The 23,937-nt window shown below is 42.0% G+C and overlaps 1 protein-coding gene across 1 annotated transcript in view; it reads left to right on the top strand.

Annotated features, from left to right (window-relative positions):
- The first annotated feature begins 270 nt into the window (after positions 1 to 270).
- Positions 271 to 23,937, top strand: part of JAM2 (junctional adhesion molecule 2) — a 33,693-nt gene continuing 10,026 nt past the window's right edge. Inside the window, exons 1-2 of the mRNA XM_034071560.1 lie at positions 271 to 404; positions 21,252 to 21,317. Coding sequence (XP_033927451.1) covers positions 350 to 404; positions 21,252 to 21,317 — 121 coding nt within the window. The 5' untranslated portion in view covers positions 271 to 349. The remainder of the gene's footprint in view (positions 405 to 21,251; positions 21,318 to 23,937) is intronic.

Below are 23,937 nucleotides of genomic sequence, written 5' to 3'. Positions count from 1 at the left end.
AGGAGGAGGAGTGGGATGCGCCGGGAGCCGCTGCCGACCGCGGGTCCCCACTCCGGACACCCCAGGGAAGGGCGGAGCGGCAGCCAGCGCGCAATCCCTGCGCTCGGAGCCAGCCCGGGGAGGGGAGACCCCTCGGACACGTTATAAGTTTTGGGGGCTGAGGACGGGAAGGCTCCGCGGGCGCGGAGGCAGAGCCCCACGGCGGTACCTGCCCCAGGCACCTCCCCGTTCTCCCGGGCCGAGACCAGGCCGGGCCGCCGCCCCCCCGGCCGTGCCTCACGCCCCGCCGCCGGCGTCGCCCGGTGTCTATTAACTGCTGCCGCCGGCGAGGAGCTGCGCTGCCGGGAAGATGGCGAGCCGCAGCCTCCGCCTGCTGCTCCTCGGTTACTTGGGGGTCCTGAGCTGTAAGTGGCGCGTCCCTTCCCCGTGGGGCTGGTGTGGGGGCTACCGCGTACCGCTCCCTCTGGGAGCGCCCCGGCCGCTGCGCTCGCTGGCTGCGGGGGAACGGACCCCCAAAGTGGCCCAAGTGTCTCGGGAGGATGAGGGTGCCCGGTCCCTTCCCTGGCAACCGCCCTGGCCCTGCCCTGCCGCGCCCAGCTGGGAGCCGCCCCTGCGGAGGCACTGCCCGGCCCGGGGAGCCGCGGGGCAGGCAGAAGAGGGGCAGGAGATCGTTTCGTCTTCCTCGCCCCGGAGCTGGAGGAGCCAAGTGGCGTTTCCAATAACGAAATAGGAGCGAGCGAGTCCTTCGCGGCAGGCGGGGGACGGCGCGGTGATTGTTTCCATGTGTCTGTTGCTCTCGCACAGATGTAACCTGTTTAAGCCGGGCCTGTTTCAGGGCGAACCAGTGGCTCTCTGCAGTGGTGCGAACTTTAGGATGCAGGCTGCGTAGTTGGCTTTTCTGATGGCCTTTATGAGATGGGTGAGCGAGTGATGGGAGCGTGTGTTCTGTTGCCAGCACTGGATGCTGCAGGTCCAGAACAGCTTTGTGTTTCCAGTGTTTTTATGGTCCTATTGTCTAACTCCTTAAAATCACAACGGGAAGATGGGGGGGAGGGGGAGGCAAGCATGGTAAGATAAGTTGGCAAAAGCTGCCCCTCCCGGAAAGCACATGGAAATAAGTGAAAACCAGATCACATACCGGTGAATAAGTGGATTAATACACAGCGTTTACAGTGCCAGTCGTGTGATAAGGCTGTCACTTTCAGATCCCATCTTGCTGTATTCCTGTTTTATGCTTCTTTTATTTTGCTGGTATTTTGGGGGAAGAGGCTGTACATGGAAACAATGCTTTGAACAGAGTTAGGTAGCACAGTCTGGTAGTGAAGTGACCAACTGGGATCAGCCTGGGATGGGTTCTCCATCCATGATGATGGTGCTGGGTGTGTTTTGTAGGTCACCTTTCATTCCTCCTCACCTAACAGAAAGCCCTGTGTGTGTAAGGTCCTTTTTTGCAAAGGAGGAATGAGTCCAGCTGAGGAGAGACTTGAAATGGTCCATGTCTGTGCACCAAATGATGCATTTGGTGGAGGGTTTTCCTCACCACCACCATTCTTTGCTTCTAAGATACCTCATGGAAAAGTTGGGGTATTAGATGAGCAGCTAGCACAGACTTTCTCTTTCATATACTAATATACAAATAATAGTTTCAGGGTCTTCAGGCAGCTCTGCTGGCAGTGAGGAAATGATAGAGAGGGTGGTTTGGAAGCAGTGCAGTGCATCAAAGTGCCTACATTGTTGTGACACTTGCCTCCTTTTTTTCTTCTTTTTTTTTTTTCTTTTCCTGTCCCAATTCCCAAGAAGAACCAGGTGGGGAGAAAGTTTACCAGCAAGGCACCGATAAGAAGTCATCACGTGAAGAAAGTGACTGTAGTTGGGTGTGCAAATGCTGCTTGTTTGTGTGAGCCAGGGGAAATCCAGGCAATCAGGAGTCTGCTGTTGCTCTTCCTGTGGCTCAAGTATGTTCACGAGAACAATAAGACTAATAGTGGCATCCAAGTCAGTTGTGGTGCTTGGACGGTTCTTATGTGGGACTCATGTGCTCTGGAAATGGAGGGGAATGAGCAGAAACTAATGAAGAAGAGAAAGCAGTGGTTGGTACATGGAGTGTATGAGCACTATATTGTGGAGCAGACATGGAGAACTTTCTTGGTAGCTCAGCTGCAGAATTAAGAGCTGTGTAAGTTGGTCATAGGATGTCAGCATAGCCATGAACAGCACTAAGGTAGATCAGGTTCAGTGAGAACCTGCTAAGAAGTATTAACGACCAATGGAAACAGTGATTTCTGAGCAAAAGCTTCTTTTTTGCCTTAAATTTGGGGAAAAATAAGGGACTTGGAGGTGTTCAATGGTGTTCTCTGTCACTATGAGCTCCTGAGACTGATGCTATCTGGGAAGTTTTAAACAGTGCCACAAAGTAGCGCTTTGTAAGATCTGTTCCCCAGATGCTTACAAAATGCACAGAAACGATTGTTGTTAATCATCACGCTACTGTGGAGGAGGTAGTATGTACAGATGAACTGTCCTTTTTGGGAAGTTTCTAGGTGTGATTTTTTTTTCCTGCATTAGTTTACATTAAAAGTAAATTTGGTGATGCTGCACCAGATTATGCACAGACACAGACATGTCTGTGTGAGGACAATGCAGAGGCGATAAATAGTAGTCTTACATAAATATTTGATGGAGCTCACTGGGATAGTTTGAGCAATAAATAAAGTAAGGGTTTGTTTTTGGCTCTAAAACAAACGCTTCTCCTTGCTCAGGAATCTTTCAGCTAGATGCAGAGGTTTTAGATCAAAAAAAGCCTTTTGTTTCCTCCCCAACCCCAACAAGAAATCATAAAGCATGACTGCATTGGCTGTAGGAATGACAGTGGAAGTCTTTAAACTGTGTTTTCCTGATTGCCTGTGCTGTGCAACTGCTGTACTCAAAATTTAGATTGTCAACCCCCAGTCTTCTGTTAAACCCTCTTTGTTTGCTGGATTACCTTGGTTGTTGACCAGCCGGTGAAAGAGGTGATCCTGCCCCTCTGCTCTTCTGAAACCCCACCTGCAGTGCTGTGTTCAGCTCTGGGGCCTGCAACATGAGAGGGATGTGAACCTGACTGAGCAAGTGCAGAGGAGGCCACAAAGATGATATGAGGGCTGGAGCACCTCTCCTGTGAAGACAGGCTGAGAGAACTGGGTTATTCAGCCTGGAATAGAGAAGGCTCCAGCAAGACCTTTTAGTAGCCTTCCAGCAAAGAGGCCTACAGGAAATCTTGAGAGGGACTTTTTATGAGGAAGATAAAAAGTTATGAGGAAGGGGGAATGATTTTAAACTGGAAGAGAATAATAGCTTTTAACTACATTTAGGTTAGATATTGGAAAAAGATTCTTCATTATGAGGGTGGTGAGGCACCGGCACAGGTTGCCCAGAAAAGCTGTGGCTGCCCCACCCGTGGAAGTGTTCAGGGCCAGGCTGAACATTGCTTGGAGCAACCTGGTCTAGTGTAAGGTGTTCCTGCCCATGGCAGGGGGTTGGAACTTTAAGGTCCTGTCCAACTCAAATAATTCCATGATTCTATGACTTACTCTGATTTCTAAATCAGAGTCCGTATTCAGGTGAGTTGCTATTTCTTAAGTTGTAAGACCGCATACTTCTTTAGTAATATCTGTACATTGTAATAATATAAACCAGACTACCTATTGTTTGGAAAAGGAGTGGGGAGTAGATACATAAAAGAAAGGTTCCTTCTCTTTCTGTTTTATTTGAGGAACTGTGCTTCCTTGCTATAGACTTGTGGTTGTCTACAAACTTGCACAGACTCTTAGACACCATAACATGTGCTGTCAGATGAAAGTAAGCTCCTTAATTACAAAAAAAAAAATGAAAATTAACTATATAAAAGCAAAGCTTGTTTCTAATGTTCAGCCTGACTTTGCTGTTGCTGTTTAGGAAGGACTGTGGTGACACTGCACAAGTACCCAAATGCTTCTGAATGCATAAAAATTGAGGACTTGTTTGGAAGACCTTCCTGCCTTTAAAAGGGAGACATGCTTCTCTAGCTGATGCTATAACCTTCACCATTTCACCCTCTTGGTTAGATCCTCAGGGCGCAGAAGAAACTTTGACTGTGAGTTATTGTCATGTTGCTTGGAAATCATGGCTGTTGCTGCCTTTGAGCAAGTCATGCTATTTCTTTTCAACCTAGGCATGCTGCTTGAAAGGGGCTAATTCTGAGGCCTCAGCCAGAAGCATTGCTGTTCTGTGGTGAGGGCCTTGTCTCTCTCCTTTAGTAGAGAGGAGCCAGAGAGAGCTGGTCCCTGGCTGGCCTTGCTGTACTCTTAGCAGGCTGTGAGGCAAGTAACCTGAACTATTTGATGTGCAAATATAAAAGTGAGTGTGACTGTCTTCCCTTACTGCATACAAGAGACAGGAAATGTACCTGGAAATGTCAGACAACTTCAATTTCTCTTCTGCTTAAGGTGGGTGTATGCAAGTGGAGATCTTGCTTTTGCTGGCCCTCAGCCTCTGAGGTCCTGTTTTCTTAGCTTTAACATTGCAACAATTCTTTGTTCAAGTCACAGGACATATATTTCTGGTAATTGTGAATAACATAGGGCATCTGGCATTAATAATGAGAGTTAAAGCTACACTGTGATTAGCAGACCTAATTGAGCCTGGATAAGGTCTTCTCACTGGCTATTTAACTGAATTACACAAAGATATTTTTGCGATTGTTTCCTGTATTATTATATTTCCTAGTGCAGACTGTTTTGGCAGCAACACAGTATCTGCCAGTTTCTGCTGAAGAAACTGGCTGAGGACACCACAAATTCTTAGGTAAGAACTCACAACTAGTGTAACTTTGACTTCACCTTTGCTCTTTAGCTGACAGACGTGACAAATGTGAGATCATCTTTCGTGACCTAAAGTTACCAAACTTGTCTCCATCTACTGACCCCGAATATTATTGGGAGGGTGGGAAATGTGTGCAGACCTGTTTTTAAAGAAGTGAACTAAAACTGTTAGAGAAGGCTTTGACCCTTCCTGAAAGGGTGCTGTAACTGCTTTAGGTTTTTCTCAGGTGCTGGTAGTCACACCTTAAGCATGGAAGAATGATCTTCTACAACTGACACTATAAAACCAAATATATCCAATTTTCTCATAATTTCACAAATGAATGATAGTGGTACTTCTTTACTGAAGACTGACAGTGACGTGTGTATGTTCTACAGTACCAGTAAGTAACCAGTAACCCCTTCTGGTTGGGGGGCTGGTGGAGGACAGGTTTGGGTTTGTCTTTTTTGTGTGGGGTTGTGCTTTTGGAGGGGCACGAACAATTAATGATTTAGTTCTGAAATTGGGATTTAAAAGTTTACAGATGGTATGACCTACTTAGAGGCCATCAGCACTCAAAATGTCATCTTTCTGTTGGAGCACTTCTGAAGACAATCTGTTCGTCATCAGTTCCCTGCAGCTGGCAATCCCTTTTAGGAATACTTTTCTCAAAGTAAGGCTTAGTGTTGTACTTTTTCTTAGCAATGCTAGAGGTGACTCCAGGATAAATGCTTACATAAAGGAAGATAGTTAGATGTTCACACAGCCAGAAATGTCCACATCATGATATAAATACCTTGTGCTTCAATTGTTTTGATATGCAAGGTAGACATTTGTATTTGTCATTGCAGACTATTTGCCAGGGCCATATGGAATAGCTAAATTAAGGCTCCCTTGAAGTTATACAATGATACCAGGTGAAAAAAATTGCATAAAGTGGTGTCCCAGTGGATGTATACAATGAACCATCATATTGCTCTTTTTTCTTATTTGGCTGGTTGAGGGTTTTTTTGTTTTGTGTCAGTATTGCATATAGGTGTCAAAATAGGTAGCTTACAAGTTTACTTTCTAGTTTACTGGCTACAATGGGGTGAGCACTTTAATGGAACATGGAAACCAAGGGGAATGTTATGTGGAAGCTGAAGGGCAATTAATTCACCAGTAATTAATTGTATCTTGGTCATCTCCCCCACCCCCCCTTCAATTTTGTAAAGATAGCTTTGTTTCAGTTTACTTTCTGCTATGTCTTTTGCCATCTGGAGTACTTTTCAAAGAACTAACAGTTTTAATGAAACATTTCTACAGAAAAAGTCCATCTCATCTTCCTCAAAATGCTGTATGTGATTGTGCTGTAATTCCTCCATAGGAAACTTAAAGCAAATATTATGGTGTCTTGTTATCAAGACAAATTATTTGTCTCCTCCATCTAAACGCTGGGGTGTTTCAGGGGAATGAATAGGTATTTCAGAGAATGAGACAGCAAATAAGGCTGGAGGAGCATTTGGATGGTTGCCAGTGCTCACCTGTATTTCCAAAGCCACTTTTTTCCAGAGGGCACCAATGAGTTATGTCACCTCTGTGCTCACAGTATAGCACTGAGCATGCAAGTGCTTATAAAAAATTCTGAAACCAAGCAGAAGGTGAGCTTGGCAGCTGAACATCTGGTCCTGTTCACTTGTCGGTTTCTGACATACACTGGGAGGTGAAGGAGCTTTTGGAGAATGAAGAAGAGGGAAATAGTCATTCTTGAACAACAGCATGTAATACAGTAGTGCTAGTTGAACAACTTGTAAGCCTGTAGCCCCTCCTGGTTAACAGGAATTAAAGCAGGCATCCAGTTTCTCTCAAGGATTGTTAGCAGGGAAAAACATGATAGAAAAATCTGGTAATGAGCCTTTTTGAATGCACACATTTTACAAGCTCAAAACTTAGCAATTTCCAGTAAGAGCTGGGAAGATGAAACTTGCATTGAAATAGCTGCAGTTTGATCCTTGATGTTTAAAAACAGCCGTATTTTTGAACATGTGAGACATGAAAAGAATTGAGCTGGAAAGAACAGACCCTACAGGTGTGAAGTTTCATAGCTTTACATAGGTTTTGCTTCAATTAACTTCTTGAGAGCATGTTCAATCCTTAATTTTTCAAGCCAGTCCAAACCACTGGATCAGATTCAAAGGGAAACAAAACATATTATCTAAATGGAAAGTGATATGGTTGTTTTGATACCAGATAATGTTAACAATAGAGGCTATATTTGCCGTTCACAGACTGTTAACATAGTACTTGGAAATAATGATGGAACATGCATTCTTGAGGAGTGACTTTTGTTCAAATTAATATAATAAAGAAACCATAATGATTGAGTATTGTAAATCAGTCTGCAGAAAGCACCCAGTAGGAATTGAGAGTAGTTCTTGGGGGTAGTATGCTAAGAATTTGTGTATGTTGGCTAGAGTTGGAGTTGGAGAAGTGCTTGGATTTGGAATACTTGTAAACATATGGAAAAATTATATGCAGAAAACCAAAGTCTGAGTACATACTATGTGAGTTAGACAGCAGTTTACAACCTAAACATACAGACAGTACTTACTGCAGGGAGGCCCTGGTTCATAACTGAAGCCTTCTAGTAGCTGTACTGGCAAAAATTAGTAAAAACACATCATCTGGAATGGTATCTGTAGCATGTGTAGGTGTGTTTTCTGCATGTAGTGGCTAGCTTTTGTGTTCCAGCACCCTTTCTGTTTCTATAAAATGGTATTAAAAAGTAAATTATTTGCCCTGTGACTACTGGGCCACCTAAATGGATTTTCTGCCCCTTCTCCAGTCTTTAAGCTAGTCAGCAACAAAGGCAAGAAATTCTGCCTTGAACTCCTGGCTTGTTGTTTGTGGCTCTTGATCTATGTACGCTTGTACCAACTGACTGGGATTTTGAGGAGTGTGATAGGGCTTTGCAGCTTTGACATGGTTCAAACTGGTGGTGGTGAGCACTTCTGAAACTGGGATTCAAGCAAGCTGTCCCATGTTAATAATGAAGGGCTGTCCTTTATATGGGGAGGCTGCCTAAATACAGTAGAATCTGAGAGGGCACAGAGGCTGGGGAAGAGAAGCAACAGACAGCTTTGGTGTGCCAAGGTCCATGGAGGGCTGCTGGCTGGGAGCCCAAGCAGCTTTGGCTTGAGGCACAGCTGAGTGGCATCAGCCAGGGTGCTCCGATCTGCTGTTTTCATGCTACAGAGCTCTATTGGGTCTGATTGACTGGTGTTAATGTGTTAAGCTTGCTCGAGAGCCTGAACATTTAAAATTTAGACTGGGGTAAAGTCAGGCCCTGCTGAGAATAAAACATTTAGCTGACTCATGCTATATGAAAGGCATGTGTGTTATCAAGTTAACTCTTTAACTTTATATGTGGCATGACTGAAGACTCCTTAAATGCTGTTCCTGCTGAATTAAACAAATTTTAACGTGATGTCTTGCAATTAAGATGTTATATGTCAAGATTTGCAAAAGGGTATACATTTTAATAATTTCTAACAGATAAAAGCATATATTTCATTGCTCAAGACTTACATTATAACTAATCAGTAACTTACACTGCACTAAATCCAGCTTGTTTCACAGAATCACAAAATCCCAAGGGTTGGAAGGGACCTCAAAAGATCACCTAGTCCAACCCCCCTGCAAGAGCAGGGTAACCTAGAGTACATCACACAGGAACTTGTCCAGGCGGGCCTTGAATATCTCTAACGTAGGAGACTCCACAACCCCCCTGGGCAACCTGTTCCAGTGCTCTGTCACTCTCACAGTAAAGAAGTTCTTCCTGATGTTAACGTGAAACCTCCTATGCTCCAGTTTACACCCATTGCCCCTTGTCCTACCACTGGATATCACTGAAAAAAACCTAGCTCCATCATCCTGACACCCACCCTTTACATATTTGTAAACACTGATGAGGTCACCCCTCAGTCTCCTCCAAGCTAAAGAGACCCAGCTCCCTCAGCCTCTCAGACATTTGCAACTCATAAGTGTAGGAATAATTAAATAGAGGATGACTATCTCTAAAACCAAAATAGTAGTAGTGTTTCAAAGGAAGACATCACTGGTATCTGTTGAGCACTGTTCCTAAACAAAAATATATGATAAATATTGCTGGGTTCAGTTCTTTTGTTGTGTGTCACTGGTTTGCTGGCTGGGGTTTCTTTGTGTCCCTGTTCACCCTGCCTGCCCCTTTTTTTAAAGAATAAGCAAGTATCACAGGGTTCCCCTTAAAAGATGGAGAAAAGGTCTGTCTCTATTTTTCTTTCTTTTCTTTCTCCTCTAATGTCCACATGAAGTCCAATGCTTAGGTGTTGGAAGAGTTTGTGCAGGAAAGATGTTTATCCCCTAAGAAGATTTAGTAGCTTTCCATTTGAATTTCAGTAAATATTTCTATGTGAAAGGTAAATGTTTTGGATCTCGTAGCAGTCTTCCGGTATCTGAAGGGGGCCTATAAAGATACTGGGGAGGGACTATTCATTAGGGACTGCAGTGATAGGACAAGGGGCAATGAGTTAAAACTTAAACAGGGGAAGTTTAGATTAGATATAAGGAGAAGTTATTTACTGTAAGGTTGGTGAAGCACTGGAATGGGTTGTCCAGGGAAGTTGTGAATGCTCCATCCCTGGTGGTGTTCAAGGCCAGGTTGGACAGAGCCTTGGGTGACATGGTTTAGTGTGAGGTGTCCCTGACGATGGCAGGGGAGTTGGAATTGGGTGATCTTAAGGTCCTTTCCAACCCTAACTATTTTATGATTCTATGATTTAGTCAGTATTTGAGTATTCTTTGTATCTTGCAATGAATGCTGCTGATGCCTGCTGTTCACCAGCACAACGGTCCTCCCTGGTGTAACGTAATTCACTGGTACACAGTAATGTCATAACCACTTGAAAGGATCCTGAGGAGAAAATCAGTATCTCAGTATTGCAGTACAGCATCAGAAAATGTAAGAGAAAGGCAGTATCTATATAAGAATCTACTAAACCGAGAAGGCTGTTTTACACTGTGCTTTGGAAAGCAGGTAATAAGTATTTAGAATCAGTTTAGCATTTGATTAAACTGAACACAACTGGTTTTAACTTCATTGAACTACTTTTTTAATCCTTTCTAGATTTCTTAACCACTCATAGCTTTGTAGCAGAAAGGCTCACAGCAAGAGCCTCAGCCCTGCAACAACAGTGGGAATAAATATGTAAACATGCCCAGATCATCATCTTACTAAAACTTATTGTTCTGTGAATCCAGAGATGAACTCTGGAAACCTTATTGTCTGTTTGTGTTCCATGTGATTACGCCAGTGTGTGTCTGCCTGTGTAATCTGCTTGCCAGTGTAGTCTTTGGCCTGTTCTTCAAATATCTTTCTCAAAAAGAGATCCTTAAATGGAAATTAGCTGACCTAAGTTGAAGGAGCACAAGCACCTTCACAGTGGCATTTTTTTAGTCTTATTTTTAAAGTAAAATTTAGTTTATGCAGTAATAGTTTCTATAGCTTCAATATCTCATGAACAGTTGGTTATAAAGGGAATATGTGCAGAAGAAGGCAAAGCAGATGGCAAAACAGTAGTTTAAAGCATATATGCCTATCTGGGAGTCATTGTTTCATGAAATGTGTTTGTCTCTTGACTGTAGTAAGTACTCTAGAAGTGTAACATGTGGGTTTTGATGATATATCTTGCGTGTTCTTTACATTCCAGGTTTAGCTTTTACCACTTGAATTCTGGAGGATGTCAGATATAGCCATTTTAACCACCAGATGTTTAAGCACTAAGTTGTGGTTGAGAAGGTAGAGACTCGGGGGGTTGAATCCTTAACCAGTTATGGTTTATTCTGAAAAAACAACAAATAAACAATTCTAATGGCTTTTAAAAAAATTTAATTGCAAGATTCCCAGCTCTATATTCCTGGAATTACTTCTGTCTCTGACCTGATTGGCTCATTCTGACAAGGTTATTTGTTTTCCATACAACTCATTCTGTGTCCTGAATTATTTTTTGTTTTACAGCATTACAGAATTGCTGACATCTTTTTTTTTTTTTTGTTTCACTTTTGCAACAGTGAAACAGCTGCTGCTTTCTTAGTTTAAGCACCTGCAGACAAGTTCATCAAACCTTATTACACGGAGCAGAAAACCAGTGGATTGTGAATGTTAGCTCCCATACTGAGATTTCCCTTCTTCTGACGCAAAACAGCAGTGTGTTTCATTACTGAACCTTACCCAAATATTCTCAAGGATGTGGCTTCTAACACATCTCGTCTGTTGAAAAGCTGTATTGATTGCCAAGTTAACATTTATGCTTGATTTAAAAATAAATAAAGCACAGAGTTACTCTATGTTTATTCCTGCTTCCTGTGTAACTTCCCAGTGTTGTTAGTCTCATGCTTTCTAATCTGAATGCCCATATGTTATTTTGCTTGTGTAGCTTTTAATGGGAAGAAGACTATAGTGGTTTGTTCGTCTTGGGGGCTTTTTTTTGGTGGGTTTTCTACAGTTTTTGTTTGTTGGTTGGTTTTCTTGTTTGTTTTTGTCCTCTTCATCCCTCTAGAGGAAAACTTGGCATCTATTATACTGACCTATTGTTCTTAGCTCTACCTTCCGGAGGATTTCTTCTAACTACCCTTCTCCTTTAAGCATGCCAAACATCATCTGTTTGTTCTAGGTCCTCTTGCCCTATATCAGCCCTAATTGAATTGAAGGAGTGACTTCAGTCTTGTTCAAATGTGCTGGAGGGTGCTTCTATAAAACTTGTTATTAAAGGACTAACCTATCTATTAAAGGCCTGTAGAATTAAAGCTAAAGATATGCATTTGTACTGTGAACTACAATGTTGATTAAAAGTAATAGTCATCAAACATGACTGTTAACTGCTTCTGGCAAGAAGAGACTATTGAGCAAACTTGGCAGTGTAAGAGATGTGTGAATGAAAATGGTATGAGCTAATTTGGCAATTGTATTTGGATTATTAGGAAAGATTCACCAAATTCTTTTGGCCAGGAGAGAAGTGGACAGTATGTTTTCATCTCATACGAGTAAATAATCTGGTCTGTAGTCTGGAGCAAAAAAGTTAGCTTTCTAACTTTAGTGCTGCTTATCACTCATAGGATACAGTAATAAAATTCAAGGTTTGAGTGAAATTTGCTCAAGTGAAAATACCCCCAGCTATTGAAAACATCTCCTCAGTAACCCCAAATTCACAAAGCATTGCACAAGGCTTTTGCTGAATATTTGTATTTAAAGAGAATCCTACTGGTTTTGGAAAGACTTTGACTTTTTTTCATGGACATGCTAGCTAGAATGAAGTCACAGTATGTCCCACAGGCAGCAAAAATCAAATGGAGAAAGCCTGTGTAAAGCCCTTTTTTAAAAAACTCCATTTCTTACATCCTTTGAATATTAGCATAGAAGTATATTCTAGGTCAACATCTTCTTGAGAGAGGACTTTTGAGGTTTTTTTTTTTAAATCCATGTATTCAGAGGTATCATGCCGTTCAGTAAGGGACATAAGGTGAAAATAGCTTTGATTATTACACTGCTGAAAATGAGACGTTTTTTGTGCAGCTGGTCAAATGACGTATCTTACCTGCTACTTAGAATCTGTTTGCCAGGCACAGTTCTGGTTAGTTAACTACTCCTATAGTTTTAGAAGCCAGAATTTAATACATACTCATACATACTCATCCTCTGCAGTGAAAGTGCTTTGTAAAATGCTTAGATTAATCAAAAGGGGTTGAGAAGACCTACTGGGGAAAAACTGCTATGATCTTGAGAAGGGACTGAGGATGCACAGGCAATTGGGTTCCAGCTTAAATGTGTAAGACTAACAATGGGAAGAGACATTTCTTCACTATAGCAATGTAGTTACTTAGAGCATTTTAAAATTGTAGCATCTTGATGTTCTTCCTAGCATCTGGAAACATGATCCTGCAGTGAATGAATGACTGACTGCAGGGACTCCAGTTTCATATGGTGTTCACTGGAACTGTGACTAATGCTGGTTGACACAGTAGGAAAATAAACTAAATTTGTTTTCAGGGGATTTTTTTATAAGTAATGTGTGTATCTGCAGGTATAAAAATAACATGAGTTCTTGAAAGTGTTTATCCTTTTCAAATTGATTGGCAGTTACAGCAAAAGTCACTTATAAGTTATAGGAGATTTCAGAGATCTTTATCTTGAATTGTGGGCCAGACTGTTTGTGTGGGTTTTGGGGTGTGTGTGTCATGTTTCTTCTGGTTTCCCACCTCTCTGTGTTTCAAGACATTTTACAGTTGATATAAATCTGTCTAGTACTATTGCCTGTTGTTCAGGGGAACATGACAGTTTGCACTGGGTACCTAGTGTTGTCTTGTAAATTTAATAGTTCTACAGTTTCCCTAGGTTCCCTGTTCCCTAGGCACAGACCAGTGTTTTGTTGAATTGTTACACGTAGTCATGCAACTGGAAATCTGTTCATATCACTGCTGCAGTGTGTGGTACGAGGTGGGCAGGACGACAGTGGCAAGGGACTTCTACTCCTGTAGCCTATTCTTTTGGTCTTTGGAAACATGAGGGTACTAGACATCATCATCCTGATGCATCTTAAAATAAGCTGCAGCTGAAGCAGCTATAGGCTTGCACTGTCCCTGCAAGCTGTTTGCTGCCACTGATGAGTTGCTGTGGAAACTGATGTTGGGAATGACTGGGAGAGGGCTGGAAAATGGGCTTTTTTGTGAGGGCCCAACTAGTTTAAAACCCCATCCCCCATTTTCAGAAGCTCCCTCTGAATTTCCATGGAGACAAGAAGAGTAGCAGAGGTTTGAGTCTTGTAAAACTGAGATCTATAAATATTTATTTGGTTAATGGCATATGCTTTCTGGATTGTCTCTCTGTTGGAATAAACTCCATGCTACATTGAACCTCTCTGCAAGCTGTGAATTCAAACCATTCCCCTCTTCTGTGCGACTAGAAAAAGAGGAAGGAAAAAATGAGTTTTAAAATTCTATCATTAATTATATATAAGTTCTCCTCCCTCCCTGAATTTTCCACACCATCTCATGTAGTAATCTTTCAGTGTTGGGACTGCTGAAAGCACTTAGGAGGCTGTTCAGTTTAAGGGGAATTGCTGTGCTTTGAGTTCAGTTCCTTTAGAAAGGCTGACCTAAATAATCTCTTCCGTTCTTGTTCTGTGCCACTTAATTTTTATTCCCTACTTTCTCCTCTACAGGGTCTTCCAGGTTTGTGTTTCCAGGGCTGACTGTCCTTGGGGCTCTGCTCTGAAATGAATTATTAACATGATCTTAAACTCTTAGGACTACTACTGGTAACTTTAGATAATTGGCTCTGAAAACTTCAGTCTCTTATTACTTTCAAGATTATTTTCTTTCTGCTTTACTTGAAAGTTAAAAATAAAGGCACTATCCACTGGTGTGCTAGCCCTCCAGATTGCACTAAACAGTACACACAAAGCAGAGGATTAACTCATTCTTAGGCTGGCATTATAAATGAAAACCTCTTTGCTAGTCTGCTCTGTAGTTGAGGCATTTAACACAGAAACTTCTTTCCTTTGTGGGATTGCAGGCTGCTCAGATCATCCAATACCAGCTGTAAATACAGGTAAAAATCCTGCTGTTTTTCACTTTCTGCCTAAGCTTTTTTTCTCCTGTTTAAAAAATCCTTGTGGGATGACAATGTAGTTCTACATTCTGTTTCTCAAGTGCGTTCCATTATCAAGACAAAGTTACCGAAGGAAATTAAATCCTACTTTCTGTAACAGAAGAGTGTGAAGGACTGCTTTTACTTTTATGCTACATCTAAGTAAAATAATACTCTTTTTTTGTATGAGGCTCTAGACTTATGGACATGTAATAGGTAGTAAATCCACACACAGTTGTTGTTAGCTTTCCAGCAGCATTCAAATTCTTAGCCACTTTTTTAAGTGGGAAAAGGGAGGGAAAACAGTGCTACAGAGATTTTACCCAGTTGCCAAGGAGTGTATGTTGCAGTAGACAAAAACTGAACCTGAGCAGCTTGTCCATTTAAGCTCTGCCATTTTAGTCCAAGTTTTGAGAAACCTACTGAAACAACCTACTACTTGTCAGGTTCCTCTGTCTGGAGGACCTTGCTTTATCTCAGTAGAGGTCCTGCAGGCAGGATACCTTAAAATTTGATTGCTTTCTTACCCAAGTATCTGTAGATATATTTTTTTTTAATTTAACTGCTTTTGCTCTTGATTTGAGATATTTCAATAAAAAAAAAGGTGAAGAGGGTATCTGCTGACTTCCCAGCAAAACTTATATTCCTTTTATATCTATATAAGACAATGTGTGTCTTAGATATCTAACTGACCTAGTGTCTGGATTCTGGCCTTATCAGCTTCAAATGTATAACTCTGCTCAGGAAAGCAAATGGAATGGAGGGTTACTCCATTGCACAATGGCTCTGAGCCTGGGCTGGAAAGGGGAAAACGCCTTTGGGTTTTGAGGAAACGTTTTTGGTTTCGCTAGAGGTGAGGGGGAGGTGAGATAATCAGCTGTAGAGATGGAATTTTAATTCTGTAATAGCTGTTCTTCCAAAGGAGAAGCCAAAGCAAATACTGGATTTGGCTCTTTCCTTCCCACTGCCCTGCTCTTTCCTTGCTCCAAAAACCTGGTCCATTTCTCCACAAATTGAAAAAATGTCAGGAGTTAGGAGGGAGCTTGTATAATCGAAGGGGAGGGAAAGCTGACAGGTATCAGTGCATTCAAATTGTGGTTCATTACAAGGCTTTTAATGAGGTTGTTAATAAATCTTCTGATCGAAAAGGCACTGCCTACAACAAAGAAGTTGTGCTATCCTACCAGTGAGCTTTTATTCCCTGTAGCCCCTGTTCTTTGAACCTTCTGAGTATCTAAACACCTGCTGCTTCTGCTATATCATTCCCTAGAGTCAAGACCAAGATACTGCATTTTGAGTACTGTCTAAGGAATACAGTAACTAGCCATTTACTTCCCCCTGATGCTTGAAACACTGCTAGCACAAACACACTAGAACTTATTTGTAGTGCACAAAAACCAGCACTGCATATGTTTGTATTGAGGAACCTTTTTCCTTATAGCTGTTAAGGGCTATAAAGTGAACTTTGTTAAAAGCAGTTTCTTCAAGAGGCTAGAGAAACTTCTCTTGTTTGCCACTGACATAGGGATAGCACATGTGTAATAGCGTAGGATCCCTACGTTTTCTTCCTTGATTAAAAACAATTGTGAGGTCTATGTCCTAATTAGCCAGTAGGAGCACTGAAAATCATGCCAGGTGTTTCACAGCATGTTAAGCTACTCTGAAGAGCTGTGTGTGTTACCACTGGTCTAAGAGTTGCAGCAGCTCTGGGTTTGATTGTGTAGAACTTGCTGTGTTTTATTCTAGCAATTTCCAAAGCGCAAGAGAAGCACTGCTGACAGCTACCACCTAAGTGAAGGGGTGGCTAAGAAGCTCTTTAAGCTCCTTTTGTGTTTTAGATCCCTTTAGCTGCTCAGCCAGAAAAAGTGCCTTCTCTCAAATTACTGTCCTTTATGTGGTCACACCATGCTGATTAAAATACAAACTTGTCCCCCACATCTGGCCTTAGATGCTTATTCCCACCCTGCAGACTCCCCCCCCCCCCCCCCCCCCCCCCTTCAATTTACTCCTTTATTTTCTGTGGCTGAAGATATACAAGGCTGGGGATTTTTGTGAATTGGATAAACTCTCTCCCAAGTAAATCCTGTCCTATAAATATTATTTAAGATTCAAGAAATTAAGTAGCCCAAGATAACTGAAAGACTGAAGTTGAGCTTCTTAACTTTTTCCCACTCCATGATGTTGGATAACTTCTTCTGGCCCTTGTCCAAAATTTGTAGTCTTAATAACATATTCATGTTGTTTACTGAATGAAGCTGGATTTACTCCAGTTGTTTTAGGCTACATTTGGTGTTTAAACCACCAGTTTCAGAGACTGCTTAAGTACTCTGGCCAACACAGGAGACCCCTGCAGAGGCTGCGAATACTCCTGATCTCTCTCCAGTGTGTTTGGTGGAGGTTAGCATTCACCAGGCAGAACTGATGGAAGATGAAGTCTGCTTAGACACTGACCGCTGACAGCAGCATGACTGTGAAGAGTGGTGGGTCTGAGCCCTGGCTGCCTATTTTTAAGTGTCTGAGTTATCATAGTCTAGCCTGCCAACACCACCATGAGCAGGGTTGGTAGCCTTTCAGCTGTAGCAACTGCACCTAAGACTACCAAGAAAAATCTGAGCCGTGTGATTGTGACAAAACTCTGCTGTTTGAGTACCTCAGGGTAGTAGTTACACAGCTGAGAAATCTGCACCAGCATCTAGGCATGTTCCTGATGGCTTATCCTGAGGTGCTCACATGTCTGAGAGATGCTAACACCAAACAGATGTCTGCTTTCCTATTTCCTTTCAAGCATTTCAGAAAGAGAAGTGGCTTCATTATTGCTTTATTCTTGGGACATCCAACTTCCTAAGTCTACAGTATCCTCTGAAATCCTTTGTTAAGCTTTGCTATAGGCCACCTGCTATTTAGAACTTGGCAAAACAAATACTGCAGGCTGGCTTCTTCTCTTGTACTTATAACTTTGTTTTGATTCTGTCCTCATGTAATTTCCTCCAGGCAAACTATTTCCTTTGATTTGGTTTGACTAATATGCTTTTCCTTAATGAGTCCTCCAGCTAGTAGTATCATTTTACAGCTGTGTGAGTGATTATCAAATGGAAAGTGTGTATTTCTGGGGTTTGCTTCTGAACAAATAAGGTTGCTGACACATCATAGGGGTTTCTTTCAGTCTGTATAAAAGTATATTATTAAGAAAAAGTTTATTGGTACAGTAATATGTCATCTTTCCACTCTTGCCCTTTATATGGTGAATTGAAACCCAGAGTTTAAATCTTGGGTTCAGAGTAGTTGGCAGAGACATTTCTCAAAATAACATTTTTAAGGAAGAGATGCTCTAGCTTAAATGAGCTCTTCTGTCTTTCTGCTTGATCAAAACATAGAATGGTTTTAATTTGGTCAGCTGTCTTTGCACCACCTTAAGTTACTGTTCTGGACTCTACTGCTTCTTGAACAGTGTCATGTATATTCGTGGTTTGTGTGTGTGTAGAGGAGGGCTGTGTGAATGTTGAACTATTCTGCACTTACTGTGTTGTATAACAGGATCTTCATATATTCTATAAATCCCTTGATGCAAGGGGAAATATGGAGACTTTGTGCAATTGCAAGCTCCCAGTACAAAGTACACAGGGTAATGTTGTGATAACTTCCATAGAGAGAAGTACCATGGTCCTGCCCCAGAAGTCATAAAACGGATTTTATGTGACTTCTAGCTTATAAATACTTAAACCATGACAGTGAGTGATGTGATATCTGTATTAGAGGAGGAGAAAAGTTTCCAGGCCCATGAAACAGTGAATGTAATACAGTGTGAACTGCATGTGTTTGAGATGCTTGTACTTAGCCAGCAAAGGTTGATGTGTCAGTAATTTATAAATGACTTTACACACATGCTGGAGTCCTAGAAATGCTTCTTACCTATTAGCTGTTCACAGAGCCTCAGAACAAAAGGCTTTTCCTCTTCATGAAGACATGAAAGAAGATGTTCGTTCAATTAGTAAACATGATTTGCTATCTATTGCCATATAGGATATGTGGTGGTGTTATTCTAAGAAAAACATGGTTTGGTAAAAGTCAAAAGCTTTTTTTTTCTATATATCTAAAAGGGGTTAATAGGTAAAAAGGAAAATGGCTTAATGACATCAGGCTTTATTCTAGACAAAACCAAGGAGATTGGCTCTGGGTGGACGTGCAGGACTAATGGTTACTTTGGGAGATGCTGGAGAAGTGGCCCCCCATTCTCTGGTTTCAACAGGGTGTGTTTGGGGTCATTCTGCGTATTTATTTCTAAAGTCCAACAGGAAAGTTTCCTTTCCTGATGGGGTGGAAAAAATTTCTGAGCACTATTTGTAATGCAAATATATTTTTGCTATTTCAGTATTCCAAGGCTATGTAAATGGCATTGCTGGAATTGTTTTCTTCACTTCCTGTTTATTTTCATATCAAACTTATGCTGTAACTATTTTGAGGTGCCACAAATGTGATGATAACATTAACACATATGAAGGACTGGAGAGTTACACACTAATTTTGATCTTTTGGTAATGTGCACATAGGAAAATTCACTTTACATTGCCAGGTGTGAAGCTGTATTCTCTTAGAAACAAGAGATGTTGGACATATATTGGGAAGGGGATGGTGATATACGTAGCAAGTTGCAACTCTGAAGATTAATACAGGGATATGGTGTGTAGGTGTACAGGGGCTGTCAGGGAGCTGCAGAGGCCTCTGTGAGAAGCTGCTAGATCCAATGGACCCACCGCAGGACACGGCTGAGTCCTGCAGCCATAATGGCAGCTCCTGGGGGTGGAAGTGGAAAACCCTGCCTGGATGTGAGGGGAAAAGTGACAGAAACAGCCCTGAGAACACCGAGGGGAGAGAAGGAGGATCCTCTTCAGCCCATGGAGAAACTATGGTGGAGCAGGTATTGCTCTGCAGCCTGTGGAGGACCATGCTGGAGCAGGATATGCACACTGCATCCAATAGGGGGTCCCATGCTGGAGCAAGTGGGTATAGTTTGAAGGAACCTGAAGTGCGTGGAGGATCCATGTTGGAACAGCCTCCTGACAGTAACTGCAGCCCGTGGAGAGGAGAGGGAAAATGTGCAGAGAAAGGAGCATCAGAGGAGCTGTTACGGACTGACTACACAACCCCTGCTGGTTTTAACTGGAAGTAGAACTAGTTTGTTTTCTCTGAGCTGAGCCCGGTTTGGGGTTGGTGATAACTTCTAAGCCATCTCCTGTCTTCTTCTGAACCATGAACTTCTCAGTTTTTTCTCCCCTCTCATGCTGAGGAGGAGGAGTGAGGAAGTGGCTGGGTGGGTATGCAGCAGCTGGCCAAGGTCAACCCACCACACCAGGGTGCAGTGAATGAGCCAATGAACTTTTGCTACAGTGCCGGGCACTCAAATACCTGTTCTGGTTCTTTCTCCATGATTCAGAGGCAATGGCTGTAGATACTGATAGAGCTACAATCTGTAGTTGGTTTGGTTTTGGTTTTTCTTGGATGGAGAATTCCCTCTAATGCCACATTTGAACAATAAGAAATTATCTTAATCGAGAAGAAAAGCATGATGGTGTGCAAGATCTGTACGGTTTAGTATCTTCACAAATGACAGGGACAACGAGATCGAGTGCACCCTCAGCGAGTTTGCAGATGACAGCAAGCTGAGTGGTACAGTTGACATGCCTGGGGGACAGGATTCCATCCAGAAGGACCTGGACAAGCTTGAGAAGTGGGCCTATGAAACTTGAGAAGAAGGCCTATGGCCTTCAGGAGGTTCAACAAGGCCAACTGCAAGGTCTTGCAGCTGGATCAGGACAACTCCCATTATCAATACAGGGTGGGGGATGAAGGCATTGAGATCAGCCCTGCTGAGGAGGAACTGGGGGTACTGTTGGATGAAAAGCTGCTCACCTCAGAAAGGTGCTTTTTGGGGGAAGAAAAAAAGTTAATGTAAGCTTGTGTCAGGAGCTGTATTTAGTTGTTCTTAAGCACTTGGTAGACTTGTCATGGAGTAATTGGAATAACTGACTAATTCTTGGGTTTTGCAGGAATGCTTCTGAATCATGAGGGAATGAAGTGGAGCTGTTTCCTGTGAGGAGAGCAGCTCTTAAGAGAGGGTGTATAGTGAGGCCCAGTGGGGGAGTAGGTAGCTGGGTGGGGATTGCTGTAGGGGTAGTGGGTATTTCACGTGTTCTCTGGAGTTTTGGTGTTCTTGATACAAGAGAGATCCAAAAATGTATAGAGTTTTTGGTTTGGTTTTTTTTATATTAAACTGTGGAAAACATTAGTCAGTATTTCTACCTCACTTGAAAAAGAATGAGGTAACTGCCAATTACTGTGCACATTTTATGCTGTAGGAGCTGTATATGGTATTCTTCAGTAAACACCTGCCTTATAACAGGGATACAATGGAAAATACACGTATGGATTAATGCAGTTCTCCCCCATTAGAAACAGAGTAGAGACATTACCCCAGTATAAAACAATGCCTACTGTTTATATAGAACTTCTCACATGTAAATGTTAGCATGCTATTGTAAGAGAGAAATATTACTATTTTTTACAGGTGCCAAGGCATGGAGAAGAAAAGATGAATTGTTCAAGGCCACCCACATGCCCAGCCCTGGTCTAGCTCTTAGTCCCATGCTTTCTTTAGCAAACAATATCTAATCTGCCCAGTGTAAGGAGGTCTTGAAATTACTGTTTGTATCTGCTTATGCACATATGAAATTACAAGTACTTACTGTGAACTGTGTCTGTTTTTTTCTTTTTGCAGATCGTAAAGTGTCTGGAATTTCCATTGAAACAGATAACAAAAACGTAAAAGCAGAGGAGTTTAAGGGTACAGTATGGACATTGCTGTGAATATTTTTAGTATAAATACAATACATGCAAACTATGTATAGAGAAGCTGTGTAGCTGTTAAGATTGTCTTTCTTTTTCCTGAGCAGTCCAGCTCTTACAATCTGCATTGACTGCGCATTGACTTGGTCTTGTCCCCATTTCTCCTGCTTGATGTGGGGTTGGGCTAGATGCTCCCTAGAGGTCCTTTTCAAACTTACCTATTCTGTGATTCTATGACTTGTTTCTCAGTCCTTTATCAATCACTCTAACTTCTGCCTGGTTTCATTCCAGGGAACTGATAGAAAGGAGAAGCACTAATTATCTTGCATGACAGAGAAGTGAGGGACTAGGGAGAGAAAAATGGCCAGTTAATTTTCAGTAGCTATAATGGCTATTTACATATTTATATATGTGTATGTCATGAAAAATTACTTCCACTAATGTGCTAGAGAAGTTAAGGAGGCAGGGAGGAAAACCTGATGTTTTCTGGGTAGGTGAGAAAGGGATCCTAATGGTGTGTATGTGAGGTTTGTGGGTTGTGAGGGGGGTTCTTGTTTGATTGGTTTTTTACATTTGGTTGGAATGGAGAGATATAGGAATTTGAGACTTACAATAACTGTTTGCTGAGCTTTAGGCTTCATTCATCTGTTCTGAGGTAATGATCAAGTATTTTGGAGGTATCCAAAGCTGTCAGCTAGGTTTCTGTCAAGTATTCTTGTCACTTTTTGGGGGAGTAAAACTTAATACATTTAGAGCTCAGGACACGTAAGAGAGAGAAGCTTTTCAGGTAATATTAAAGCTTGATTAGGTTCTGTCTTTTTTATATGATGTATAGCTTACATTTTGTTCTTTCACTCTTTTTATAGTAAAGTGAGTTCAGTTTAACATAAGTCAGGTGCCATGCCAGGTTCCTTTTGTGTAGCAGCACTAAGGGAATGGTGGGGGCTGATAGACAGAGGTATTCAGTTGGATACAGCTTATCTGAAATGCATTTTTCTTCTCTAACTCCTGTTCTTGTAGAGGAGGGTGGTCAATCACTGGAACAGGCTCCCCAGGGAAGTGGTCACAGCACTAAGCCTTTCAGAGTTCAAGGAGCATCTGGACAACAATGTTAGACATATAGTTTAGTCTTAAGTATTCTTGCAAGGAAGCAGAGCATTGGACTGAAGTCTGATAGCCTTCAGACTAGATGTAAATCCAAGTTAAACATTGCCCAGACCAGTCCAAGATCTTAGATGGCTTTTCCAGGTCTGGCAGAGCCTGTGCTAATGCACTGCATCCTGTGGACCTACCATAATGCAAGTCAAGTAGACCTGTTCTGGAAATACCTCTTGCTGACTCTGTTAGTATGGGAGGAGTAGTAGAAGGGAACTGTAAGGAGGGTTTTATCATGTTTTGTCTTGCTTGTGTGTGCTCCCTTTCTTCCATGCCATTCCCCTTCTCTGTATAACATTAGTGGGAGATCATCAGTGCTAGCTTTTCCTGAAACAAAAAAATGTGGTATGCAAGAAAGGGGCAGCTCATTCAAGACAGAGGTGACTTGTTCAGCTAAGAACTCTTCAGCTGAGCTGCCTTTATGTCAGCTAATACAGACTTGCTCATGAGACCAGCCAACTGTCACAAGGTCAGTTGCAAGAGCAAGCTGCGTTTGAATGATGGCTTTTCTTTGTTAAAAGGATACAAAAACAAAATTGAAAGGAAACTTTAGCAAATCTTAAGATTCAGGAAGCCTCCACCCATCCACTCAACCTAAAGTCAGGAACCTCAGGCTTCCTGAGTGCACTGCATGTTTTTTGGAGCGGCCAGTGCATGTGTAATGTGTTTCTGGCACAGAATGCCCTCCTGCCTCACTCTTTCTTTCAAGTCTGTCTAGACACTTTTTCCCCCTATGAAAGATCACCAAGGCTACCAGTCTGGCTCCTTGGAAGCTTTGTGCTTTTCTACACAACAGATCTGGAAGTCAGACTCTAAAGGGTGAGTGGGTAGGTCAGTTGGTAGCTCTTAATTGCCCTTCAGCTGTGTTTGCTTAGACTGGAAATGAGGGTGCCAGTTAATGCAGATTGACTGTGTGTTTGAGCAGTGCCCCCTGAAAAGCTAGACAAGCATTGTCAAAACTATAAAGGCTTTTGATCCTTGATACTCTGGCCTATGTTGGAAGAAGCCTAGAGGTGGCAAGGTCAATACTGTATTTGTTTCTTTTACAGAAGTTTCTGGGAGGTGCTAAATTTTACTGTATTAATAGATTTGGAGCCAGTCAGAGGTGTGGATAAATTCTTTCATCTGATGTCTCCCAACAATTTGTATTAATACCTTAAGAGTTATTGGGGGGGGGGGGGGGGGAATGTATATTTCAGGATTCTTTTCCACAAAGAATAGAACTACTGAAACACTGAATTTATCCCAGTAAATACTGATGGTCTTTATCATCATCTCTGTTAGTTCCTATCTGTCATGTCTGTGTGTCTGGTTTCGTTTGTTGCAGCCCTTTTTACTTGTTACTCCTTTCGCATTGAATAGGTCCTTGATTGGGAAGCCTTCATGAAGCAGACTCTCACCTTCCACATACCCTTACAATAACTAATGTGAAATTGTAACTAAATATACAAATTACTTAGGAG

Source organism: Melopsittacus undulatus, chromosome 2 (genome assembly GCF_012275295.1).
Source record: "Melopsittacus undulatus isolate bMelUnd1 chromosome 2, bMelUnd1.mat.Z, whole genome shotgun sequence".
Lineage (NCBI taxonomy): Eukaryota > Metazoa > Chordata > Aves > Psittaciformes > Psittaculidae > Melopsittacus > Melopsittacus undulatus.
This window is presented reverse-complemented; position numbering and strand designations above follow the sequence as displayed.